Genomic DNA, 22,201 nt, shown 5'->3' with positions numbered 1-22,201 from the left:
AATGGAGTCAATTTATAATGCCACTGTAAGTAGTGAATACAGGTTTCACTCAGCATTGCCAGTGCTAGATGTTGGAAAAGATTATAGCTTTTTAAAATGCCATGACAAACGTCGATGACAGAGAGCTATCAACTGTTTGTAGAACTGTTTTTGTGTGTGCTACTTGCAATAATTGTTTATTGTTTATGTGAATCCTGAAAATGTAAAATTTTAAAAACTTTTCCTCCATTTCTTACTTCTTTGATAAATAGAATCAAGCAATAGAAATTGCCTGGGGTCACCAGCCTGCATTCTTGAGCTGGGTAGAAGGAAGGCATTTTAAGGATCAAGGTGAAAATGTGGCTGAAATTAACAGACAGGTTGGTCAGAAACTTGGACTCTCGAATGGAGAACAGGTAAACACAAAATATGAAAACAGTACTTTTTCTTCAAATAATACAACAGTGAAAATAAAATTAAAACTTCCGGTTTTTTTTTTCAGGAGGTTGGATAGCACCTAGTTGGATTCTACTATAATCAGTCCAGCATATTCAAATTGACTCTGTACTCCATTGTTAAATCTACCATGTATAGTCTACCATGCTCCCTTTTTATTTGGTATTCTACTACTTATTTTACAGATTCCTTTATTTTGTTTTTGTGCAATTATTTTTGCTTTCTGAATTGAATTTTTATGACTATTATTGAGATTTCATTTTTTCTGAGTAGTGTTCTAGCCTTTTAAGGTCATGCTTAATCAAAAAAAAAAATCTATCCTTCAAAAGAGCGTTGTTATTTTCCCATCTTTGTGAATTTAATGTTTAGATTATAAACCTTAAAGCTTAAGGATTCATGTCTCTTTTTATTTTAGTGTGTTCATCAGTTTATTTTTTAATATTTTAAGCTACAAAAGTAACACATACTTATTACAAATGTTTTATAATTGGAGTAAAAAATGTTTTTCCCTTTCTATAAGCCTAGGCTCTGAATGAATGTTTTCTGCTTGTTGGGATCTCACTAGACCTTTAGTACTTAAAGAATAAGAGCATATGTATTTTCTGCAGTTTTTCCCCCACAAGATATATTTTTTTTACATATTATAAACAATATACATTGAACATCTATCTGTAGATAGAATGGAATATTAACAATTGAATATTAAAAATTGCCATGTCTGGGGGCTGCACATTAAAAATTTTGATAAATGGCTCTCAATTACTTTCTATTATCAATTTCCCACAACAGTAAACAGAGTGTCACATCTTTTTTAACTTGTTTTGAACAGTTTTATTCATGCATGCTTTTGATAATGAGAGTAGACCACTGATGAGAAATTCATAGGTCTGGTACTAATCCTTTACTTGCCCTAAATTTTTGTTAGAATCTTAAAACTAAAACCCGAATGACCTTAGAAAACACTAATTTTGTTGCCTTGCTCTACAAACCTAGGGAAATGGAGTATTTTGCTCAGGATTGAAAAGAAAGTTACAGTTCTGTTCTCTTTGAGTACATGATACTTTCCTATTCCCGGTCTTGATATGTAAGTCAGATCTCTATAAAACAGTCCCTTTGTGTGTAATTCACTTTTGCTTCCAAATGAACTTTTACCTGGTTTTCTGCAATCTCTGATTTGAGCAACACTGCTGTTGCCCTGTCTCCTAGATTATTAATGGCAGGAACAGAAAATGAACTGACCTAAGACTCAAGCTTCTAGTTGTTTCTTCATAGTCACCTCTTTTAAATAGGGCTTAAGGGAAATTCTGAAAGGAAATTTACTGAGGAGTTGGGGGAGGCGCTTGGCAGAAATGAAGAAAAGTAAGGGCAGGTTACCTGCCCTCAATGCCTTTGGATTTACTCCTCTAGGCCCTGGAAATGCCTATAGAAAAGGAAAGAGAGTTAAGGTGGTACAGCACTTGATATACATTTGAATATTTGTTTTACTTTACTCTTAACTGTAAAGGATTATATGTCTAAAATAAATAATTGATCGCTATTTCAGTGTGTTTTTTACTTTTTTAGAAGTGGCATGGCTTGAAGTTAGCTATAAAACTAATAGTTGCAAAAGAAATCGGAGAATAATACTAGATCAAGCCATGATTTGATGACATTTATTTTGTCTTTTTAAATCTTCAAAAATGTAGTATATGCTTTCTTTCTTTTTTTTTTTTTTTAAAGATTTATTTATGCTTGCAAGAGCTGGGGTACAGGCCAGAGATGGCAGGGAGGTGAAAGGATTCACCAGAGACACAGTGGGGAACAGAACAAGCAGACTGACTGAAATACACTGCTGAGGGGAGCAGTGGGCAAGACAGGAGAGGTCTGCTCTGCCATGTGGGTTGCTCCCTGCCTAGCTGGGGATCAAACTTGTACTTCAATGGCTGTACTCGTGCTTCAGGAGCTGCCCATAGCTTCATAGTGCTGTGACTTAACCCTTTGCGCTACCAGGGAGGTCCAACATCCCTTTTTTAAAGAAGTTATTTTTGTTCTATTTTTAAAAACCTTGTTGTGTTGGGATGTATTTTCCCTTATTCTGTAATTATTCTGTGAAATAATTTTTCCTAGAATGCTGTGTCAAGATCTAGCTAAGAATAAATGTTTCTCAAATAAAGGACTGACCTCCTCTGTCTCGCCCACCCCACTCCTAATCATGTATCTGAAGAGCTAACTATTTATTTTTTAGAGCTAAAAAAATCTTTTAAAAGTAATTTTACATTTTTAAATTTTTTTCCCAGGTGTTTCTCAAGCCATGTTCCCATGTGGTTTCTTGCCAGCAAGTTGAGGTGGAACCCCTCTCAGCAGATGATTGGGAGATACTGGTAAAGAAACAAAATGAGAACTAGCCCATTATAAGGTTAACCTACTTCTAGATAGCAATGTCTTTATAGTTCTCTCTTTTAGAGCTTCTTTATATTTCCTGAGTTGATTTGAGTAATGAATTGAGATTTTCTTACTAGACAGGGTATGAACAGAATGTAAAGTGAATTGATCTTTTTGTTGGTTGGTGCTAGGAGCTGCATGCTGCTTCCCTTGAACATCATCTTCTAGATCAAATTCGAATAGTTTTTCCAAAAGCCGTTTTCCCTGTTTGGGTTGATCAACAAACTTACGTGTTTATCCAAATTGGTAGGTATATTGTAGTTTTTGTCATCATTCTCTATGGCATAATGTTGAGTCCAAAGTGTAAGTGAACATTAAGTAATGAGTAATGATCTGTGTTTTTCACATAGTTGAACTAGTACCAACTGCTACATATGGGAGACTGGAAACTGACACCAAACTCCTAATTCAGCCAAAGACTCGCCAATTCAAAGAGAATACATTTTCAAAAGCAGATAATGCACATGGAAAACTTCATAATTATGGAGTCCAAAAGCAGTTGACAAATGAATTCCAAACCAAGCAACTTCAGTCAGCTTCAAGAGTTTCTGAAACAAATTCAGAGGTCACAGCTGACTCATCATCCATACCTCGCTTATGGAATATCATAGAAAGCATTTTTTCTTTTGGGTCTGAGAAGAAACAAGAGACATCTTGGGGTTTAACCGAAATCAATGCATTCAAAAACATGCAGTCAGAAGTTGTTCCTCTAGACAATATTTTCCGAGTATGCAGATCACAGCCTCCTAGTGTACATAATGCATCAGTAACTTCTGTCTTTAACAAACACCATGCCATTCATATATTTCCGTGGGACCAGGAATATTTCGATACAGAGCCCAGGTTTACTGTGACATATGGAACACTAGTTAAGCAGTATTCTCCAAAACAGCAGCAAAGTAAAACAAAGCAAAATGTCATGCCACCTGAAAAAGAGAAGCAGATGTCAGAACCACTGGATCAGAAACAAATTAGTCCAGACCATAATCAAACTGGTAAGGCCTGCGTCGTAAAGGTAGTCTGGAATGGACTGGAGGAATTGAAGAATGCCCTTAAATACACCAAAAATGTAGAAGCTCTCCATCTTGGGAAAGTCTGGGTTAGTATAAATTTTATAATAAAGGGGGAAGTAATTTCATGTTGCTTAAAACCAATATCATAAAAAAGAGTATCTAAGAGTCTCTAATTTCAGGAGAAAGTCCTTGTTTGAGAGAAAAGTGTGTACTTTCTGATTAAATAAACTTGGACAAGTGTAAGCTTACCCAGGTACAACCCCAGCCTGAGGTTACATAGCTAATATGTAGAACTAGCATTCAAATCCAAGAAGGCTGACTCTAGAGTTCACTCTTAGCATGCAGTGTCCTACAAAGCCTTGCATTTTTTGTTGTTGTTTTGCAGTTAAAGCAGTTCTACGTATTTATTTTGATTAAGTTTCTTATATCTTTGTTAATTTTTGGATAGTATATGATTTCTCCCCTTATGTGTAGTTTCCATGTTCTCCCACCATCATAGTACTTGTGATTTATCACCTCAGTCCCTTGTGCCCTTCCCTTCCATTTTGGCCCCTGTCCCTCCCCATCCCCTACTACACTCCTCAGATCTATGGTCAGCTTGCAAATTTTGTCTTTTTTTCCTGACACTGGGGTTTCTCTGTATTCCACATAGAAGTGAAACTGTTGATATTGTATTTTTCCTTCTGACTTATCTCACTTAGCACAGTCCTTCCACAAAGACTTACATCTTTAATTCCTGCAGAAGATTTGTTCCTAAGTTCTTGAAAACCAAGAACTTGTTATGTATTGGGGTAAATGCCAGTGTAGGGAGATATCCACAGTGTGAGATGACCTTCCTATTGTCTGTCATGGCACCTAAATTGGATTGTATCCAGAAACTGCCTACTCTGCTGGTATCTGCTTTTTAACTTGGGTGTAACTGTGAGAAGCAGAGCAGCTAGTGTTCCTCCACCTTTCCATCTTGGCCTCAAATATTAATGCTAAATTTATGTGAAATGAGTCACCAGCCCCATTTATTTGAACCTAATTTTAAACCCTTGTGAAGTGACACTTCAAGGTGATAAAGGGAAGAAATTAAACTGATAAGAACAGATACTAGATCTTCGCCAAAAGACTGATAATAATTGGACTTTTAGCCATGTACCTTAATATGGTATATCTCCACATTGATTTTCAGTGGTGCATACCTGGAACTTACATAATGTTATGATGCAATATTACATCAATAAATTAATTTTAATAATTATATTTTATTAAACACGTGTATTTTTAAAATATTAACAAAATGTAAATTGAACATTGAAAATTTTCTGAAGGATTGAAACACAGCTTTGAATAATATCAACCACTGATAGATTACAACAGTGGGCTCTAGCCTAGCTGCAAATTCAGAAGCAAATTCTCATCCAGATACTTGAAATAAAGGTAGGTAAAGGGAGGAGATTATTAGGACAGGGAAGAAACACAGGAAGGAAAGGGGATCTCCTTTTAGATTCCTTTTATTCCAGCAGTTTTACCTCTGATTTTTATGTTGGTGACTTAGAGTTTTACTGTGTTTGCCCTACAGCATTTTCTAAAACTCTAGACCATTGCCTCACTGTTTTCTTTTCGCTCTAAATTCTTAGTTTAGGAGATTCCACTGTATCTTCAAAATCCCTATGCCTAATGCTGAACTTATTGTGATGTATCTGTTTCTATTAATGGTTCCACATTAGGATTCCCTTTTGTTTCCTTGAATTTGTATGGTGAAGACAGGGTGAAGTGCTGACGGTAAAGTTCTGGGTTCATATCAAATTACAGGAGTCTTTGCTTCCCACTCTACATCTTGGGAGCCACTGGGCAATGTGCAGTACCAGTAGTTGCCACTCAGATACTCTCAGGCTTAACCTGAGAGATCAAAATTGATTGGTCACATTCTAAAGATGATGTAAAAAGAAATGAAAGGAAAAATTGAAATGTTTGTGGTACAACCATACCTTTGGTTCTGTTAATATCCATTTGGTTATACTATATATTGTAATAGCTTCTATCATTTCACCTGAATTCAGAGATATTAATGTTTATGTTGTGGAATATTTTTTTTTTATTTTTTTTTTTATTTTTTTTTTTTTTTTTTTTTATTATTTTTTTTTTTTTAATAGAGGCATGTCTTATTTATTTATTTATTTGTTTGTTTGTTTGTTTTGTTTATACATGCACTGGGTACAGTCAGAAGCGCGGGAGGGTGAGAGAATTCACCAGAGCCAGAGCTGGGAGCAGAGCAGGCAGAAGGACCGAAGTACACTGCTGAGGGGAGCAGTGGGCGGCAGGAGAGATCTGCGCGCCATGTGGGACCCTCCTCTGGTGGCCGGGGAGCAGCCGGGGATCGAACCGGCGCCGCAGAGGCTGCGGGCAGCTTCGCAACCCAGCGCTCAACCGCTGCGCCACCGGGAGGCCCTGTTGTGGAATATTTTTTAATGAAGCTTTGAACATATTTACATTTTTGTTTATTTTTAAATTTCAGATTCCAGATGACCTGAGAAAGAGACTAAATATAGAAATGCATGCAGTAGTCAGAATAACTCCAGTGGAAGTTATCCCTAAAATTCCAAGATCTCTAAAATTGCAACCTAGAGAAAACTTAGTGAGTTCAATTTAATTATCACAATTGCTTTAGATGTGTTGCAAAATTTCTGATTAGTTAATAAGAATGTTGTATTCCTTTTTGCTAGAAAGGCAAAGAAGTCTTTTTAGTTGTGATAAAAATATATATTTAACAAAATGTTGTTTTTACCATTTTGAAGTGTTATTCAGTCACGTTCATTATATTCATTATGTTATGCAAACATCACCACTGTTTCCAAAACTCATTCATTACCCCAAGCAGAAACTCTGTGCCCATAAATCAATAACTCCCTACTCCCTTCTCCCCCAGCCCCTGATAATGTCTCATATTTGTGTCTGACTCCTTTGTGTCTGACTTATTTCGCCTAACATTTTCTTGGTTCATTCATGTTGTAGCATAGATGAGATCTTCATTCCTATTTATGACTAAATGTTCCATTTTATGTATCACATTTTGCTTATCTGTTCATCTGATGATGGACACCTGGCTTGTCCTTTTTGTCTATTGTCAATAATGCTGCTTTGAATGTTCGAATATAAGTATCTTTTTGATTCCTGTTTTCAAGTCTTTAGGTATATAGAATTACTGAATCGTGATAATTCTGTGTTTAACTTTTTGAGAAGCCAAGAAGTCTTTAGTAAGTGATACATGTATTATGTATGCTGTAACAGTGCAAATATGGATAATTCTAACTTTTGGAAATTGATATTTTGCCACATCCTTATAATTTTTATAAATCTCCCATGGTGTTTCTAATGTTTAGGGTATTAATATTTTAGCCTAAAAGAGTGCGAGACTCTTACTTTTCTGTTCTGTTTATTTTTTGTGATATGATATAGCAGGAAGTGAGGTATTAATTAGACTTTAAAAATCTTTTTAATAGCATATAATCTGTCCCAGTTTGGGTGACTGGGTCTTAGAGGTTTATAATACAAAAAAAATTATTGTAGCATGTGCTTTTAAAATTCTAAGCATTTAATCCTTTTCTGATAATTTAAATGGTACTGTATGATCTCCAAGGATATCATGATGGTAATTATGTCATAGAAGAAGCAATTGAGCAGAGCTTTCTAGTTGATGAAACCCCAGATAAGATAACTTATATGAGTGGAGAAGAGAAAAAAAACAAATAGAATAAATGCTACTTCCGTAACAGTATTACACTAAACACTTGACACATTGGCACTGTAGTACACAGTGATCTGAGTTTTGCCATAACTTTCTGGTTTTTGATCTTGATATTTTTCTAGCTTGACTCCAGAAAAAGAGAAATAACAGTAGTGGATCTGTTTTGAGATATAATAGAACAGAGAACTATTTTCCTTTGCAAATATTTTTCCTCTGAATTTTTGCTACTCCTATTTTTAATTTCAAATAGGTTCAAAACAATTTTAATTTAAAATGTTTAAAAATTAGTGTTTTTCTCAGAACTTCTTCATACCTTTTCAATTTATTAACACTCTACTTATTTAGCGTATCAGCACTGTGACCAACTTAATAGGAAAAAAAAGTGACTTGAAGATATAATGGATTTGTTTTTCTGTGTACAAGGAAGTTTAGAGAACTCAGACATGGTTAAATGAGTATATAGGCTTCTTTGTTCTTTCTCATCAGCCATTCTTAGCTTGTGACTTTCCTTCTCTTAGAGGCAAGGTGTTTGCTCTATGATGGGCCATCAGTCTGCATTCCAAGAAGGAAAGGCACAAGGCAAATTCTCCTCCTTGCAAGATTTTTCTAAGTTTTAGTTAAAAGAAGCCCTTCCCAGGGATTGGCCAGAGTGTATCCACATGTACATATACACAGCTCAAAGCTGGGAATTGAGAAGTTTGCTTTCTCCACCTCTGTAGTTGAGAGGGAAAGCAGAATTGATCAGAATGGTTATCAGGTGAAATAAATTATGGTATATATATTACTGGGAATAGAGAGAAGGAATATTTAAAACTTTGCTACTTGCTGTAAATATGTCTTCAGGCTACAATGTACTCATTGCACTTTAATGTCAAATCCGGAATCTTTGCCTATAGAATGTGAACATCTGTCACTGAATTTGTTTGGTAATGTTTACAAGATAAGGCATTAAAATAAGAATGTTAATGTTGAGGTCAGTTATTAGGACAATTAGTTACTGTTCTTTTCTTTGGCAGCCTAAAGACATAAATGAAGAAGATGTAAAAACGGTGTTCTATTCATGGTTACAGCAGTCTACTACTGTCACACTTCCTCTGATAATGTCAGAGGAAGAATATATTAAGCTTAGAATTAAAGATGGTAGGTAAATTTAATTTACTTTGATATTTTTCCTATTGAAGTCACAAAATGTGTTTTTCCAAGTTATACCATGTGTGAACAACACATAACAAATGATAATTAAACAGTAAATTTTATTTATCAAAGAATGCCATTTAGATTGTAGTAAATTTGATATTTAAAATCTTAAATTATTGCACCACAGTTTCAGTACTAATTCTGCATTTATTATTTTTCAATAGGATTGAAGGAGTTTTCTCTGAGCATAGTTCATTCTTTGGAAAAAGGAAAAGAAAAAAATATTTATCTGTTAAGTACCAGTCTGCTACAGAAGACCACAATACAAGTAATTACTGCAACTGAATATTTAATGAAATAATACATGTCACATGTGAGCAAAGTATGACTTTACCTGTAATACCTTGCATCAAAATACGCATTAGAACCTAGATTGGTAAGAGTGAGGAATAACTTGATTTAAAATATTTTATTCTGTAATAGCTTCATCTAATCCTATTTATCCTAAATGTAAAAATGTTAACTGGCAAATAGATCATGATTTAAAATTCTTGTAGTATTAAAACAAAGGAAAACCTATTTTAGGATTTTTTAAGCATTCCTATTTTTACCTGCAGTTTTGCTCCACATCCCATTTTATTTTGGCAATACTTAAATTCTCAACTCTTCACAAGTATTATCCCATCACTTTTCCTCTAGAAATATTTTAGAAGTGGTCTTTTATAACATTGTGTTTTAATTAGGACATTCACACTTATTTTTAAGATGTATTTATTTATGCATATAAGAGCTGAGGCACAGGCCGGAGGTGTGGAGAGGTGAGAGGATTCTCCAGAGACAGAGTGGGGAGCAGAACAGGTGGGTTGACTGAAATACACTGCTAAGTGGAGCAGCGGGCGAGACAGGCAGGGTCTGCTGCACCATGTGGGTTAGCTCCTTGGCATGGGATGGAACACATGTTGCGGTGGCTGCTGATAGCTTGATAGTGCTGAGACTTGTCCCCCTGCACCACCAGGGAGGCCCAGGACATTCACGGTTATGATATAGAATTGAGGATGCTGTAGTCATTGTGAATTTCAGTGGTTTGGAACTAGACATTGGTTAAGATAGAGTTGAAGGGATATATCATTCAGAGGATTCATATATAAGAATTGTGAATAGTAAATGTGAAACAAATCAAATTGTAAATAGTTATATCTGTAAAATATATTAAAGAGAGAACATTCTTAATTACTAATTGACCGTAAATATGTTTCTTGGATGAGTAAAATGATTGTTGTCAAGGCTGTTTTAAGGAATGATCTTGCATGCGCAATATATCTTCTTTCTTGGTGTAACAGAATTAGCAATTCAGTTTCCTGGGACCTGAGAAAAACAGGCAAAAGATAATCACTTTGAAATGTAAATCTGATTTTTCCTTGCTACTATAGGTCCTTCTAGATCCTATGGTAAAAGAAGAAAACAGTGAGGAAATTGACTTTACTCTTCCTTTTTTAAAGCTGAACTGCTTGGGGTAAGAAGTTACAGCCAAACTAGCATGTTTAGAGACATGTTTTCACAATTTTCTCTGGCAGTGTTTTTATGTATAAATATTAAAGTAGATATTAATGTCAGTGAACAATTTTTCTAATCTTTAGTAGATACTTTTTCAAATCACCCTCTTTCCCATACCTAGGTTGATAATTTGCCGTGTCCTTTTAAGTAAATAAGTCTGAAGCTTTTTTTTTGAAGTTTTACTTTGAGATTTTATTTGTGAGAGGAAAGCAACTAGAATGACCTGGATCATATGTGCTTGAATAAAATCATAAACTTATTTTTAAAATTAAATCTAAAAATATTAATTGAATGTTTAAAAATATTTCAAATTAAGTTATTCCTTCACTATTATCAATGTAGTAATTGGGATTATTTGTGTTTTCCTCAATTTATAAGACAGAAAAATCTGAAAGACCCTCCTCTTATGTTCTTTACCTTTATAAAGTATAAAGAATCTCATGTAAACATTCTCTTAGAATTCTTCATAGAGGTTTTTGGCAGAGGTAGCAGTAGTGACTTGATTTCCTATAATATGTAGTGTATAATCTTTAAATGTTCACTGAAAGGATTACCCCATAAAGTAGCAATGTTTAAATATACCATAAGCATATATAGAAGTAAAATCTTTTTAGTGAAAACTCTAATTTTAGAAATTTTTGATTTTTTTTCTGTTAGCAGAAATAAAGTTTGTGTTTGTATAATCCACAGATTAAAAGTGGATTTCAAAGATACTGTTTAAGAGGAAATAAGTCTTCAGTTATCCTAACACTTCTAACACTAGCCAAAAATCATTTTGTAAGGGGTGTTTGTATGTTATAACAAATTCTTGAAAGAGTTATTAGGGCAGAATTTTTGTTACAGCACATATTTGAAAGAGATACAATTAGTTTTAAAAGCTGTGAATCAGATTTGGCATTAATCAATATACTTTCAAATAAGGGAGATTGTCCAAGATTTTACTCTTTCAAAATTCATTAATTAGCCTGGGAAGTTTCAGTATGTTTACAGCTAAATTTTATCCTGCTTCAGTATTTTATCATGTTACAATTTATTTTGCAGAGGAATGAGTTTCTTAGGCATTTCCTCCATGGAGCACATCACTCATAGCCTCTTGGGACACCCTTTGTCTCGGCAGCTGATGACCCTTGTGGCGGGACTGCGGAATGGGGCCCTTTTACTCACCGGAGAAAAAGTATGTGTGGTTTAAATGTGCTCATGTTCGGGCCTCCCCGGTGGCGCAGCGGTTGAGCGCTGGGTTGCGAAGCTGCCCGCGGCCTCTGCGGCGCCGGTTCGATCCCGGCTGCTCCCCGGCCACCGGAGGAGGGTCCCACATGGCGTGCAGACCTCTCCTGCCGCCCGCCCGCTGCTCCCCTCAGCAGTGTACTTCTGTCCTTCTGCCTGCTCTGCTCCCCGCTCTGGCTCTGGTGAATTCTCTCGCCCTCCCGCACTTCTGACTGTACCCAGTGCATGTAAAAACGAAACAAACAAACAAACAGATAAATAAATAAATAAACATGCCTCTATAAAAAAAAAAAAAAAAAAAAAAAAAAAAAGTGCTCATGTTCACTAACTTGTAACTTCTAATTCCTCCCTCTTTGGGTTTTTTCATCTGTTACATAAGATAAGAAAAACAGTTATTCTTCCACTAATTTTTTTTTTAATTTAAATTTTATTTTTATATTCCCCATACAATTACAACCCTCTTATTTTGACCCCAAGCCCTCCTTTCCCCACCCCCCCAGCCCCCATAGAGTGTCTCTGGTTCATAGTTGTTTGTTGATTTTGATATTTTCTTTCTTATAGTTATTCTTTTTCCTGGTCCCTTATTTAAGTTTTCTAGATTCCTGCTATGAGTGAGACCATCCGGTATTTTTCTTTTTCTTTCTGGCTTATTTCGCTGAGCATGATCCCTTCCAGCTCCATCCATGTTGCTGCAAATTGCATGTGTTTATCTTTTTTGAATGCTGAGTAATATTCCATGGTGTATATGTACCACATCTTCTTGTACCACAACCCAAACCTGGGTACAATGTACCAAAGCTTAGCTATTGTAAATAGTGCTGCTATAAACATAGGGGTGCAGGTGCTCTTTGGAATTGATGTTTCTGTGTCCTTTGGGTAAATACCTAGGAGTGGAATTCTTCCACTAATATTTTTGAATGCCTGCTTATTAGGTATTGGGAAAGTGATGATGAATAAGACTAATGTGCTCCCTGCCCTTCTTCTTTATCAATTTGTATGACTGTATGGTTTTGTTTTTTTTTTAAAGGTTTATTTATTTATTTATACTAGCACTGGGTACAGTCAGAAGCGCGGGAGGGTGAGAGGATTCACCAGAGCCAGAACGGGGAACAGAACAGGCAGACTTGATGAAATACACTGCTGAGGGGAGCAGCAGGCACGGCAGGAGAGGTCTGCACGCCATGTGGGACCCTTGCCGGTGGCCAGGAATCGAGCCGAGGCTGCAGGCAGCTTTGCAGTCCAGGGCTCAACCGCTGCGCCACCAGGGGAAGCCCTGACTGTATGGGTTTTTTTTAGGGTGTTGATAGGGCTTGTTGCTTTCTAGATGGTGACTCAGTCTCTCATACCTGTAATAAATTCTGTTTGGTCTTGGTGTTTGAATCTTTTTTTATTTTGTTGTGTTCTATTTACTAATATCCTGCTGAGGATTCTTGCATCTAAGTTTATGAGAGGTATTACCTTATCTTTTTCTGTTTTATACTGTCTTTGGTTTTGCTCTCAAGGTAATTCTGGCCTCAAAATGAGCCGAGAAATCTTTCTTCCTGTTCTGTTATCTGGAAGAATATATAAAATTTGTATTTTTTTCTTCTTTAAATGTTATTTTCCAGTGAAACTTTCTGGACCTAAAGATTTCTTTGTTCTTAACTTTTTATAATTATATATTCAGTTTTCCTAATCATCTATTTCACCTTGGCAGACATTTGGTAGTTATTACTTTTTCAGAATTTCGTCCATTTCATCTAAGTTGTTGAATTTATGATGATAAAGTTAGTTGTTTATAACCTTCTTAGACTTTTAATGGCTGTAGAATCTATTGTGTTGTCCTGCCTCCTGATATTGGTGATTTGATCTTTAATCTTTTATCAGTCTTGCTAGAGGTACTTTGCCTTTTTAAAGGGGCTTATAGTTTGTTTGTTGTTGTTTTTAATTTTTATTTAATTTTGCATAGAAGGAGGGGTGTAGGCTAGAGGTGTTGAGGGGGGATGAGAGACCAGAAACAGAGTGGGGAGCAGAGCAGGTGTATCTACTGAAATACCCTGCTGAGGGGAGCAGTGGGCAAGACAGGATACTTCTGCTGCACCATGTGGGTAGCTCCCTGGCTGGGGATAGTACTCATGCTGCAGTGGCTGGTGATTGCTTTATAGTGCTAAGACTTTAACCCCTGTGCCACCAGGGAGGCCCCCATTGACTTTAAATATAGTACAATTCTATAAACTTTAGTGATGATAGTATTTGTTGAGTGCTTACTAAATTCCAGACATTACATAACAACACAGTAATGAAAACAAAAATTAGAACTTGTGCAGGACTGTTAGAGCTAGACAGAACAACAATGGTAAAAAAAATTGAGAAAAGAAACTGGTATTAGAAGAACTGTAAAAACCTGTTAGTGTTCAGCCTTTCTTGGGGGCACTGTAGCAAAGTTCAGCAAAATTTTAAGTCTGTATCTTTTGATATAGTAATTCTACTTCTAGAAATTTATTCTAAGGTGTAATGTAACAGATAAGTAAATTTATACTTAGTTGTTAGGATATTTACTTTAGCTTTATACTAAAGAATTGGAAGTAACATGAATATGCACAGGGAACGGACTTGTTAAATATGTAGCACACTGTACTGGGGAGTTGATTGGACTCTGTGGCTGAGGAGGACAATGACTTATTGTGAAAGTGTAGGAATATTGTAATTCCATCTTTATGAATTTATATAAAATGTGTCTGGAAGAAAGACATTAAAACAGTTGATAATGGTTAACTCCCATGAGGTAGGATGATTACTGAATTTTTTTTTAACCTTTCATTACTAAGTACAATTATTTTGCATTTTTTTATGATCAGAAAAAGTGAAGCTTTTACTTGAAAAGGTACACATTGGCTCAAAAGCCTATATAGTTTAGTCATTTAATAATAAAAATAAATTGTTCTATATCCAACTTAAGGTTCTCTGGGATTGCTAATTGGTGGTCCATAATGGACTGTAAGATTGTGAATTAAAACTAATGTTAATTGAAGGTAATAGGGAAGTGGGTAATAAGTTTTTCCCTATGGGAATAAACTTCACTTTCCTAGAAAAATTATTTCTTTATAGTACAAATAATGAAGCATTATTTTTGCTGTTTTTACCAGCAAATAGAATATAAACATCTAATTTGTTTTGTACAATCTGTGCATTATAATGAACATGGGATTCAGCCAGCTTCTAGCAGTTTAAAAGAAAAGCCATATTTAGTAACAACTCGCACAGCAAGTGGACTAGTATATGCTTTTTTTACTTTCTCAAAGCAGTTTATTATTAATACAAATTGAGTTTGGAGTGGGGGTAGGGAAAGACACCTTTTTACGGTGTTTCTATTCTGGAGATGTGTTGCTACCTGTTAATCTTGCCTACGTTTATATAATACGTGAATCCTGCTGTTAAGGCTAGGAAGCAGGAGCCTCTGGGTTTCTTTGTAGAATATTATTTATTTCTTTGCTAAACTCGAGCGGGCAGGAAATGATTCTTTCCAACTTACCCTGCAGTGCCCTCTTAGAACTTCCTGAATCCAGTTATTTACTCCTTCCTGGTGGTTAACTTCCTGCCGAATGTCATAATACTGGCCTCATGGTGCGATCCTCGAGGTTGAAGGATCTGTTACATCACACACTTTTTGTTGACTTATAACTGATGTCACACATTTTAGAGTACCTGTTTAATTGAGGAGACCGAGTCTTGACGGTTGTCACAGTTCGGTGACTGACTATACTGAGAATTCTTACGAAGCAATTTTTTTCTAGGGGTGTGGAAAATCAACTTTAGCCAAGGCAATCTGTAAAGAAGCATTTGAAATATTGGATGCCCACGTGGAGATAGTTGACTGTAAAGTTTTACGAGGTATGAATATGGTTAACACTCTACTGTTTTGTTATGAACCATCTGAAATTCTCTATGGAATGAGGGTAAGTATAAACAGATATATACATACAGAATTTATAGTAGCATTTTTCGTTTTATAAAATTTAGCACTTTGCTGAAGTTGTGTCAACTAAGCCATGTTAATGATTAAAAAATTAGTCATTGGTATAATAACGAAATAGGGATTGAATTTTCAGCGTTAAGTCAGTATAGAACTGTAATGCTTTCATAGGCAACCTGAACATTCCCACCACTGAATAACATTAAAATCCTTTCATGTCTTCAATATTAAGGGAAAAGGCTTGAAAACATACAGAAAGCCCTAGAAGCGGCTTTCTCAGAGGCAGCATGGAGGCAGCCATCTGTTGTTCTGTTGGATGACCTGGATCTCCTCGTTGGCTTGCCTGCTTTCCCGGAACAAGAACATGGTCCTGATGCTGTGCAGAGCCAAAGGCTGGCACATGGTAATGCATCCAGTCATTGACTTCAGGCTTTTTTCCTTTTGTCAGACAGCATTTGTAGTCTTGATGGTAAATCTCCTCTCATCCGGGAATAGAATTTATCCTGTTTTGTGTTGCTTTTGAGGCCTCTGTAGCAATCTGCAGGTCTCCTTTATGCAAATTTGGTTAGAGTAAGAGCAGTGTGAAAATTCTGCAATTTCATTATTAGTCTTTTTAGGACCTTTCATTTTCCTAAACTTTTAGAAATTTTCAGTTATACAGATTGACTCATTTATTCGTACTTTTGCACCATCTATATTCTCAAAGTCTAAGTGATTAAAGAAAAGTAAACAGACATTTCAACACTGGATATTGCTGGTAATGATGATAGCTCCGATGTGTTGAGTGTCTTCTCTGGGCTAGGAATTGCTTTGTACTCTACATCCAGCTACTTTCCTAGTTTTGTAGGTGAGTAAATGCATTTTCAAAAAGATTAATTTGACTAGGCTGCCACAACTACAAGGTGGTAGGATAGATTCTGCTAAAAGTGTACAGAGGCTGTGATAGATAGGCACATGCACCCTAAACTGGGACGGTGGTAGGGAATAAGTTATCAGGGAAGGCTTTTTTGAGTTGATAATGCAATCAATTTTGATGAAGGAGAAATTATTGTGAAGCAACTTCCTGCTAATGAAGACACAAGGGAAGGGTGGTCCATAGGCAAAGGCATTGCTGTGCAAGCAGTCATGATAGGGAATGTACCACTGACTGGAACTTAGAGTTCAAGATTGGTGAGGGGGCAGCTGGAGGGTGTGGCAGCATTAAACTGCCCTGAGATTCCTGGGAGCCGAAATAGATACAAAATGCAAACATAGTGGGTAGGGTTATGTTATAAACTAAAGTTAATCTCAATTTTTGAATCTTGTAGCATCTGCAAGACTTATTAGTGTTTCAAAGGAATACTTCAAATTTCTAGGTCAGTACTCAGGTGCACATTATATGCCCTTCTCATACCAACCCAACTTTGCTAGACTTTGGACAAGAAGAAATTGTTCAGGAAGTCATAGGAATATATGTTATATTTAACTTAACACACCGGAAATTCATCACCCTTCTATAACATTTGAGATTCCTTTTGATTTATAAGATCCAGAGTAGGGGGCCTCCCTTGTGGCGCAAGGGGTTAAGATGCAACCTATGAAGCTGTCCGCAGCCACTGCAGCACAAGTTCCATCCCCGGCCAGGGAGCTTCCCACATGGTGCAGCAGACCTCTCCTGACTTGCATGCTGCTCCCCTCAGCAGTGTATTTCAGTCAGTCTGCCTGTTCTGCGCCCTACTCTGTCTCTGGTGAATCCTCTCACCCCCCCACACCTCTGGCCCTGTACCCCAGTTCTTATATGCATAAATAAATACATCTTTAAAAAAAAATTCAGAGTGGGAACCTCACTAGGCAGTGTTCTGAGTTATATAGACAGTTTGTAATGCCTCCATTAGGTTGATTATAGGCTGACCAATATTAGCGCTGTGATAAATGAATGAATGAAATATTTAATTTTTAAAATATATGAAGGGGTCATCCTTACAGCCAATTCTAGATGATTTTTTTGATGAATATATAATTTTGCAATTTCATGTTTATATTTACTAAGCTTTTACTCTGTATTGCTTAATTCTAGCTTTGAATGATGTAATGAAAGAATTTATTTCCATGGGAAGCTTGGTTGCACTGATTGCTACAAGCCAATCTCAACATTCTCTACATCCTCTACTTGTTTCAGCTCAAGGAATTCACATATTTCAGTGTATCCAACATATTCAACCACCTGATCAGGTAACACACTACTTGTGAAAATTTTTGAAATATGTCCTCTTTGTAGAAATTATTTTTTTATTGATTTATGGCTTTAAACTTATGTATATGTACATGATCTAAGGATATTGAAAAGTTGACAGGTGGTACATGTTATGCTAGATGTATGATTTTCTTTTATAACCATCTGAAATACTACAGTGTATTTTCCAAGGAAGTGGCTTTTTTGAAAAAGCATTCCTTTTGTAATAGTTTTTTTGAATTCCATTTAAAAGGAAAGAAGCTCTAAAGATTCTAAACTGCTTCACTTTCCATTGGTGAAATCTATAAATAAGTCAGGGAAATAGAATCTTTTTTTTCCCAGTTTTCTCAGGCATAATTGACAAATAAAATTGTATATCTTGATAATTTGATAAACATACATTGTAAAGTATTTACCAAAATCAAGTTAATACATCTGTCAACTCATATAGTTATTTTAGCATTTTTTCTTAATGAGAAAGAACAGTGAGAAATGTAAATAGATGTCCTAAAAATTTGGGTTTGTTTTTTTTTTTTTTTTTTTTAACCAATACATAGTCCCCTGAGGGAATTGATGCTTATGATGACGTTAGTGTGTTCTGAGGCTGCAAGCACATTTAAATTTTTTGTTTAAAATTTGTACCTAGAATCTATCCTAAATATTCATACTCTGTGTTAAATAACAGATATTGAAGACCAAAAAGAGTATACATACAAATCCTCTATTTAAAGCGTACAATTTGACCAGTTTTAACAAATGTATATATACACCATGAAACCACCATTACAGTTAAGGTAGCAAACATTTCCATTACTCCCAGAAGTTTCCTGCCACCCCTTTGCAATCTGTCCCTACCACACTCCATTCTCAGAAACCACTAGTCTGTTTTCTATCATTGTATATTACGTCAGCCTGATTTTTCTAGATATATATGTACTAGAATTTATAGTTGAGTAAAATCAGAAATTTCAATTTTTTCCCGTAGGAGCAAAGATGTGAAATTCTGTGTAATGTAATAAAAAACAAGCTGGGCTGTGACACAGGCCAGTTTACTGGTCTTGACCTGCAACGTATAGCTAAAGAAACAGAAGGGTTTGTGGCTAGAGATTTTACAGTCCTTGTGGATCGAGCCATGCATTGTCACCTCTCTTATCACAGTGTATCCACCAGGGAAGGTATGTGCACCATTAAAATCAAAACTTAGACTCTTTTTCCATTGTGGAGAAGTAGTAAGGCAAGAATTAAATATATTCCATTTTAGTATTCAAATTAACATTTGAGTAGAAAGATGAGGGCATGTTATGAAAACTCCTATACAGGGCCTCCCTCGTGGCACGAGGGGTTAAGTCTCTGCACTATCAAGCCATTGCCAGCCACTGCAGCACGAGTTCAAGCCCCGGCCAGGGAGCTACCCACATGGTGAGGCAGACCTCTCCTGTCTCACCCACTGCTCCCTCAGCAGTGTATTTCAGTCACTCTACCTGTTCTGTTCCCCACTCTGTCTCTGGTGAGTCCTCTCACCCCCTGCACTTTGGCCTGTGCCCCAGTTCTTGTATGCATCAATAAAAATAAATTTTAAAAAAAAAATCCTATACAGATATTCTGAAAAAGTTTTGTTTTTTTTTTTAAACAGAATTCGTTTTAACAACATTAGACTTCCAGAAGGCTCTCCAGGGATTTATTCCTGCATCTCTACGTAACGTCAACCTGCACAAACCGAGGGACCTGAGCTGGGATAAGGTTGGTGGATTGCATGAAGTCCGGCAGGTGCTCGTGGACACTATCCAGTTACCAGCCAAGGTACTTAAAAAAAAGAGGAACTGTTTGCTCTCAAAACACCACTGAATCATTGACTTCAGCTTTATGTGTTGGCCTGCCTAATCTCGGTTCAAGTATTTACTGAGTTACCAAATAAATGTTTGGCATTAGTTTGATACTCTCAAGGATTTTAAAGTTATTTTTTTATTCCTTGCCCATAGAAATTTATGAAGAAAATTAGAGTGACAGTTACAATAGTATATTTTTATTTGAATTTCACAGTTTTTGTGTTGAAATTAGAATTGGAATAAGCTAGGAGGTAAAAGAGTTCTCTAGGTCCACAGAACTAATGGATAATACCCAGAATCTGGGTAGGGCCGGAAAGGCATAGTGAGCATGGACTAGGCAGGTAACAGGATAAAAGGGGGCAAGAATAGATTGTTCTTCAGAAGATCCAGAAGGTAGTGTTTGGGAAGTGATGTATTAGTATTTGAATCAGGGACCTGAGAGAGAAAAATCACTGCATGAAACCTGGGACCCATGACAAGAAATGAGATGGGTGTGTAAGAACCCCTTGTTACATGTATCTGGACGGCATGTCCTGGGAACTATGGCAGGAGGGGCCTGGCACTTATTGAATGCAGCGCAGTGCTGTGGAGTACACAAAGCCTGTTTGAGAGAGTATGGACCTGGAGGGACTTGCCAACTGGACCATGGTCCAAAATGCTGGGATGGGCACCAAGTATTAGTGTCCCGATGCAGAATCACTGCCTTTGGGGTCTCTTTCAGATTAGGATCAAGGTAGAAATGAGGTTGGAATTTTTTCAGCAGGTGGAATTAAACAGGCAGAATAGTGGAGACCAAGGTTTTACTAGCAGTAAGTAACCTGATGTTTCTTGCTTTCTGAGAAGTGGATGATTTGGAAATAATTTAAAAGCAGTTGATCACTTGTTTGGCATGTAGACTTTACTACTATCATTCTACATGCTTGTCTAGTGCTTCCTTCCTTTCTTTGGTTGAATATATTTGAATGTACATAGCTGCCATAATTGGCTTGTGAACCATACATACAGAAGGCAGTGTACTTAAAAGAATGTTTTTGAAAAATGTATTTATTTATACAAGCACTGGGTACAGTCAGAAGCGTGGGAGGGTGAGAGGATTCACCAGAGCCTGAGCGGGGAACAGAACAGGCAGACTGACGAAACACCGCTGAGGGAAGCAACGGGCGCGGCAGGAGAGGTCTGTCGCGCCATGTGGAACCCTTGCTGGTGGCCAGGGATCGAACCGGTGCTGCAGAGGCTGCAGGCAGCTTCGCAGCCCAGTGTTCAACTGCTACGCCACCAGGGGAGGCCCTACTTTTGTAATTTTTTTTAAAAAAGAGAAACAAAAGGTTCTGATGATTTATATGCATTTTGTACATATTCCGTGGTCCATTTGGAAAAATATTCTATGGTAGCTCCTTAGAATAAATTACTTTGAGTAGGAATTTTATTTTCTATTGTACTGTTAATAAAGGTAGCTGTTATTCCAATGCAAATGCTTTCTTCTCTACATTGATCTTTGCTCCTTAGTCACTTGTTTTAGACTTGAGCTTTGTCATATTTTTTGGATTTCAGTACCCAGAATTATTTGCAAATTTGCCCATACGACAGAGAACAGGTGTACTATTGTATGGTCCTCCTGGAACAGGAAAAACCTTATTAGCTGGAGTAATTGCACGAGAGAGTGGAATGAATTTTATTAGTGTCAAGGTATGTTTTGCACTTATCTTTGCTTTTTAACTAAGATGAAATTTACATAATTGACTTTTTAAATGTACAGTTCAGTATCATTATTGCACTCAGTGTTGCATAACCACCACTTCTCTAGTTACAAAACTTTTTCATCATATTTCCTGTCCTTTCATCCCCTGGCAGCCCCAGTCTCCTTTTTAGCTCTGTGAATTTGCCTGTTATGGATGTTTCATGTAACATGAATCATGCAATGTGTCTCTTTTTTGTCTGGCATTTTTTAACAGCATCATGTTATCTAAGTTGAGGTACATGTCATTACTTCATTCCTCTTGAAGGCTAAGCTATGTTTCATTGTAAGACTGTGTTCGTGCATCCCTGGGGGTGGATACAATGTGTCTGTGCATCCCTGGGAGTGGATAATTAGGATGTTTCCATCTTTTGGCTGTTATGAATAATGCTGCTATAAATATTTGTGTACAAATGCAAATCTTCATGCGTTGTAAATAAAATTGTACAGTCAGATGAAAGAACAAATTATCCTTGAAGGGGAAAACAAACCTAGAATACTAGAGACTGGAGACCATACTGAGGGAGGAAGCTTGTTTTTTTTTAATGGTTTGGTTATTTGTTGACTGTGTCTCACCCTTTCTTTTGTCATACTGGCTCTAAAGCTTTTTCAGATATAAGGTGAGTGTGTTAATTAAGGGACGTGCTAGTGTGCTAATTGAGGGTCACTTTGGGTCCTGCCTTAGAATTCCATAACTGGTGTTCATTATGGTCTGGGCTCCATATCTTAGTTGTACAGTTTCAGCACTTTAGCAATATTAGTCTTGAAAAGCAATCTAAACAGCGATTGGATTTCAAGGCAAAGGAATCCTGTGTGATAGTGTTATTTAACTTGATTTGTTATCTGAAAGCAAGTTTAGTAATTTCCAATTGAATTACATCTATCACCTTGGAGCTACACTATGTATAATATATTGTCAGGTAGTGGTAACTACTGTGGAGGAAGACAAGCAGGGTAAG

General features: G+C 36.5%; 1 protein-coding gene across 1 annotated transcript in view; it reads left to right on the top strand.

The window, feature by feature from the left end:
* PEX1 (peroxisomal biogenesis factor 1) overlaps positions 1–22,201 on the top strand; it is a 53,082-nt gene that overhangs the window by 17,200 nt on the left and 13,681 nt on the right. Inside the window, exons 2-16 of the mRNA XM_037507859.2 lie at positions 252–395; positions 2,712–2,795; positions 2,988–3,102; positions 3,207–3,955; positions 6,373–6,492; positions 8,619–8,742; positions 8,964–9,067; positions 10,170–10,252; positions 11,335–11,467; positions 15,291–15,387; positions 15,702–15,872; positions 17,526–17,680; positions 18,667–18,856; positions 19,315–19,481; positions 21,059–21,193. Of these exons, the coding sequence (XP_037363756.1) occupies positions 252–395; positions 2,712–2,795; positions 2,988–3,102; positions 3,207–3,955; positions 6,373–6,492; positions 8,619–8,742; positions 8,964–9,067; positions 10,170–10,252; positions 11,335–11,467; positions 15,291–15,387; positions 15,702–15,872; positions 17,526–17,680; positions 18,667–18,856; positions 19,315–19,481; positions 21,059–21,193 (2,571 nt within the window). The remainder of the gene's footprint in view (positions 1–251; positions 396–2,711; positions 2,796–2,987; positions 3,103–3,206; positions 3,956–6,372; positions 6,493–8,618; positions 8,743–8,963; positions 9,068–10,169; positions 10,253–11,334; positions 11,468–15,290; positions 15,388–15,701; positions 15,873–17,525; positions 17,681–18,666; positions 18,857–19,314; positions 19,482–21,058; positions 21,194–22,201) is intronic.

This window comes from Talpa occidentalis, unplaced genomic scaffold, assembly GCF_014898055.3.
Source record: "Talpa occidentalis isolate TD23 unplaced genomic scaffold, MPIMG_talOcc4v2.1, whole genome shotgun sequence".
NCBI lineage: Eukaryota > Metazoa > Chordata > Mammalia > Eulipotyphla > Talpidae > Talpa > Talpa occidentalis.
The sequence above is the reverse complement of the archived record's forward strand: the minus strand, read 5'-3'. Positions and strand labels throughout refer to the sequence as shown.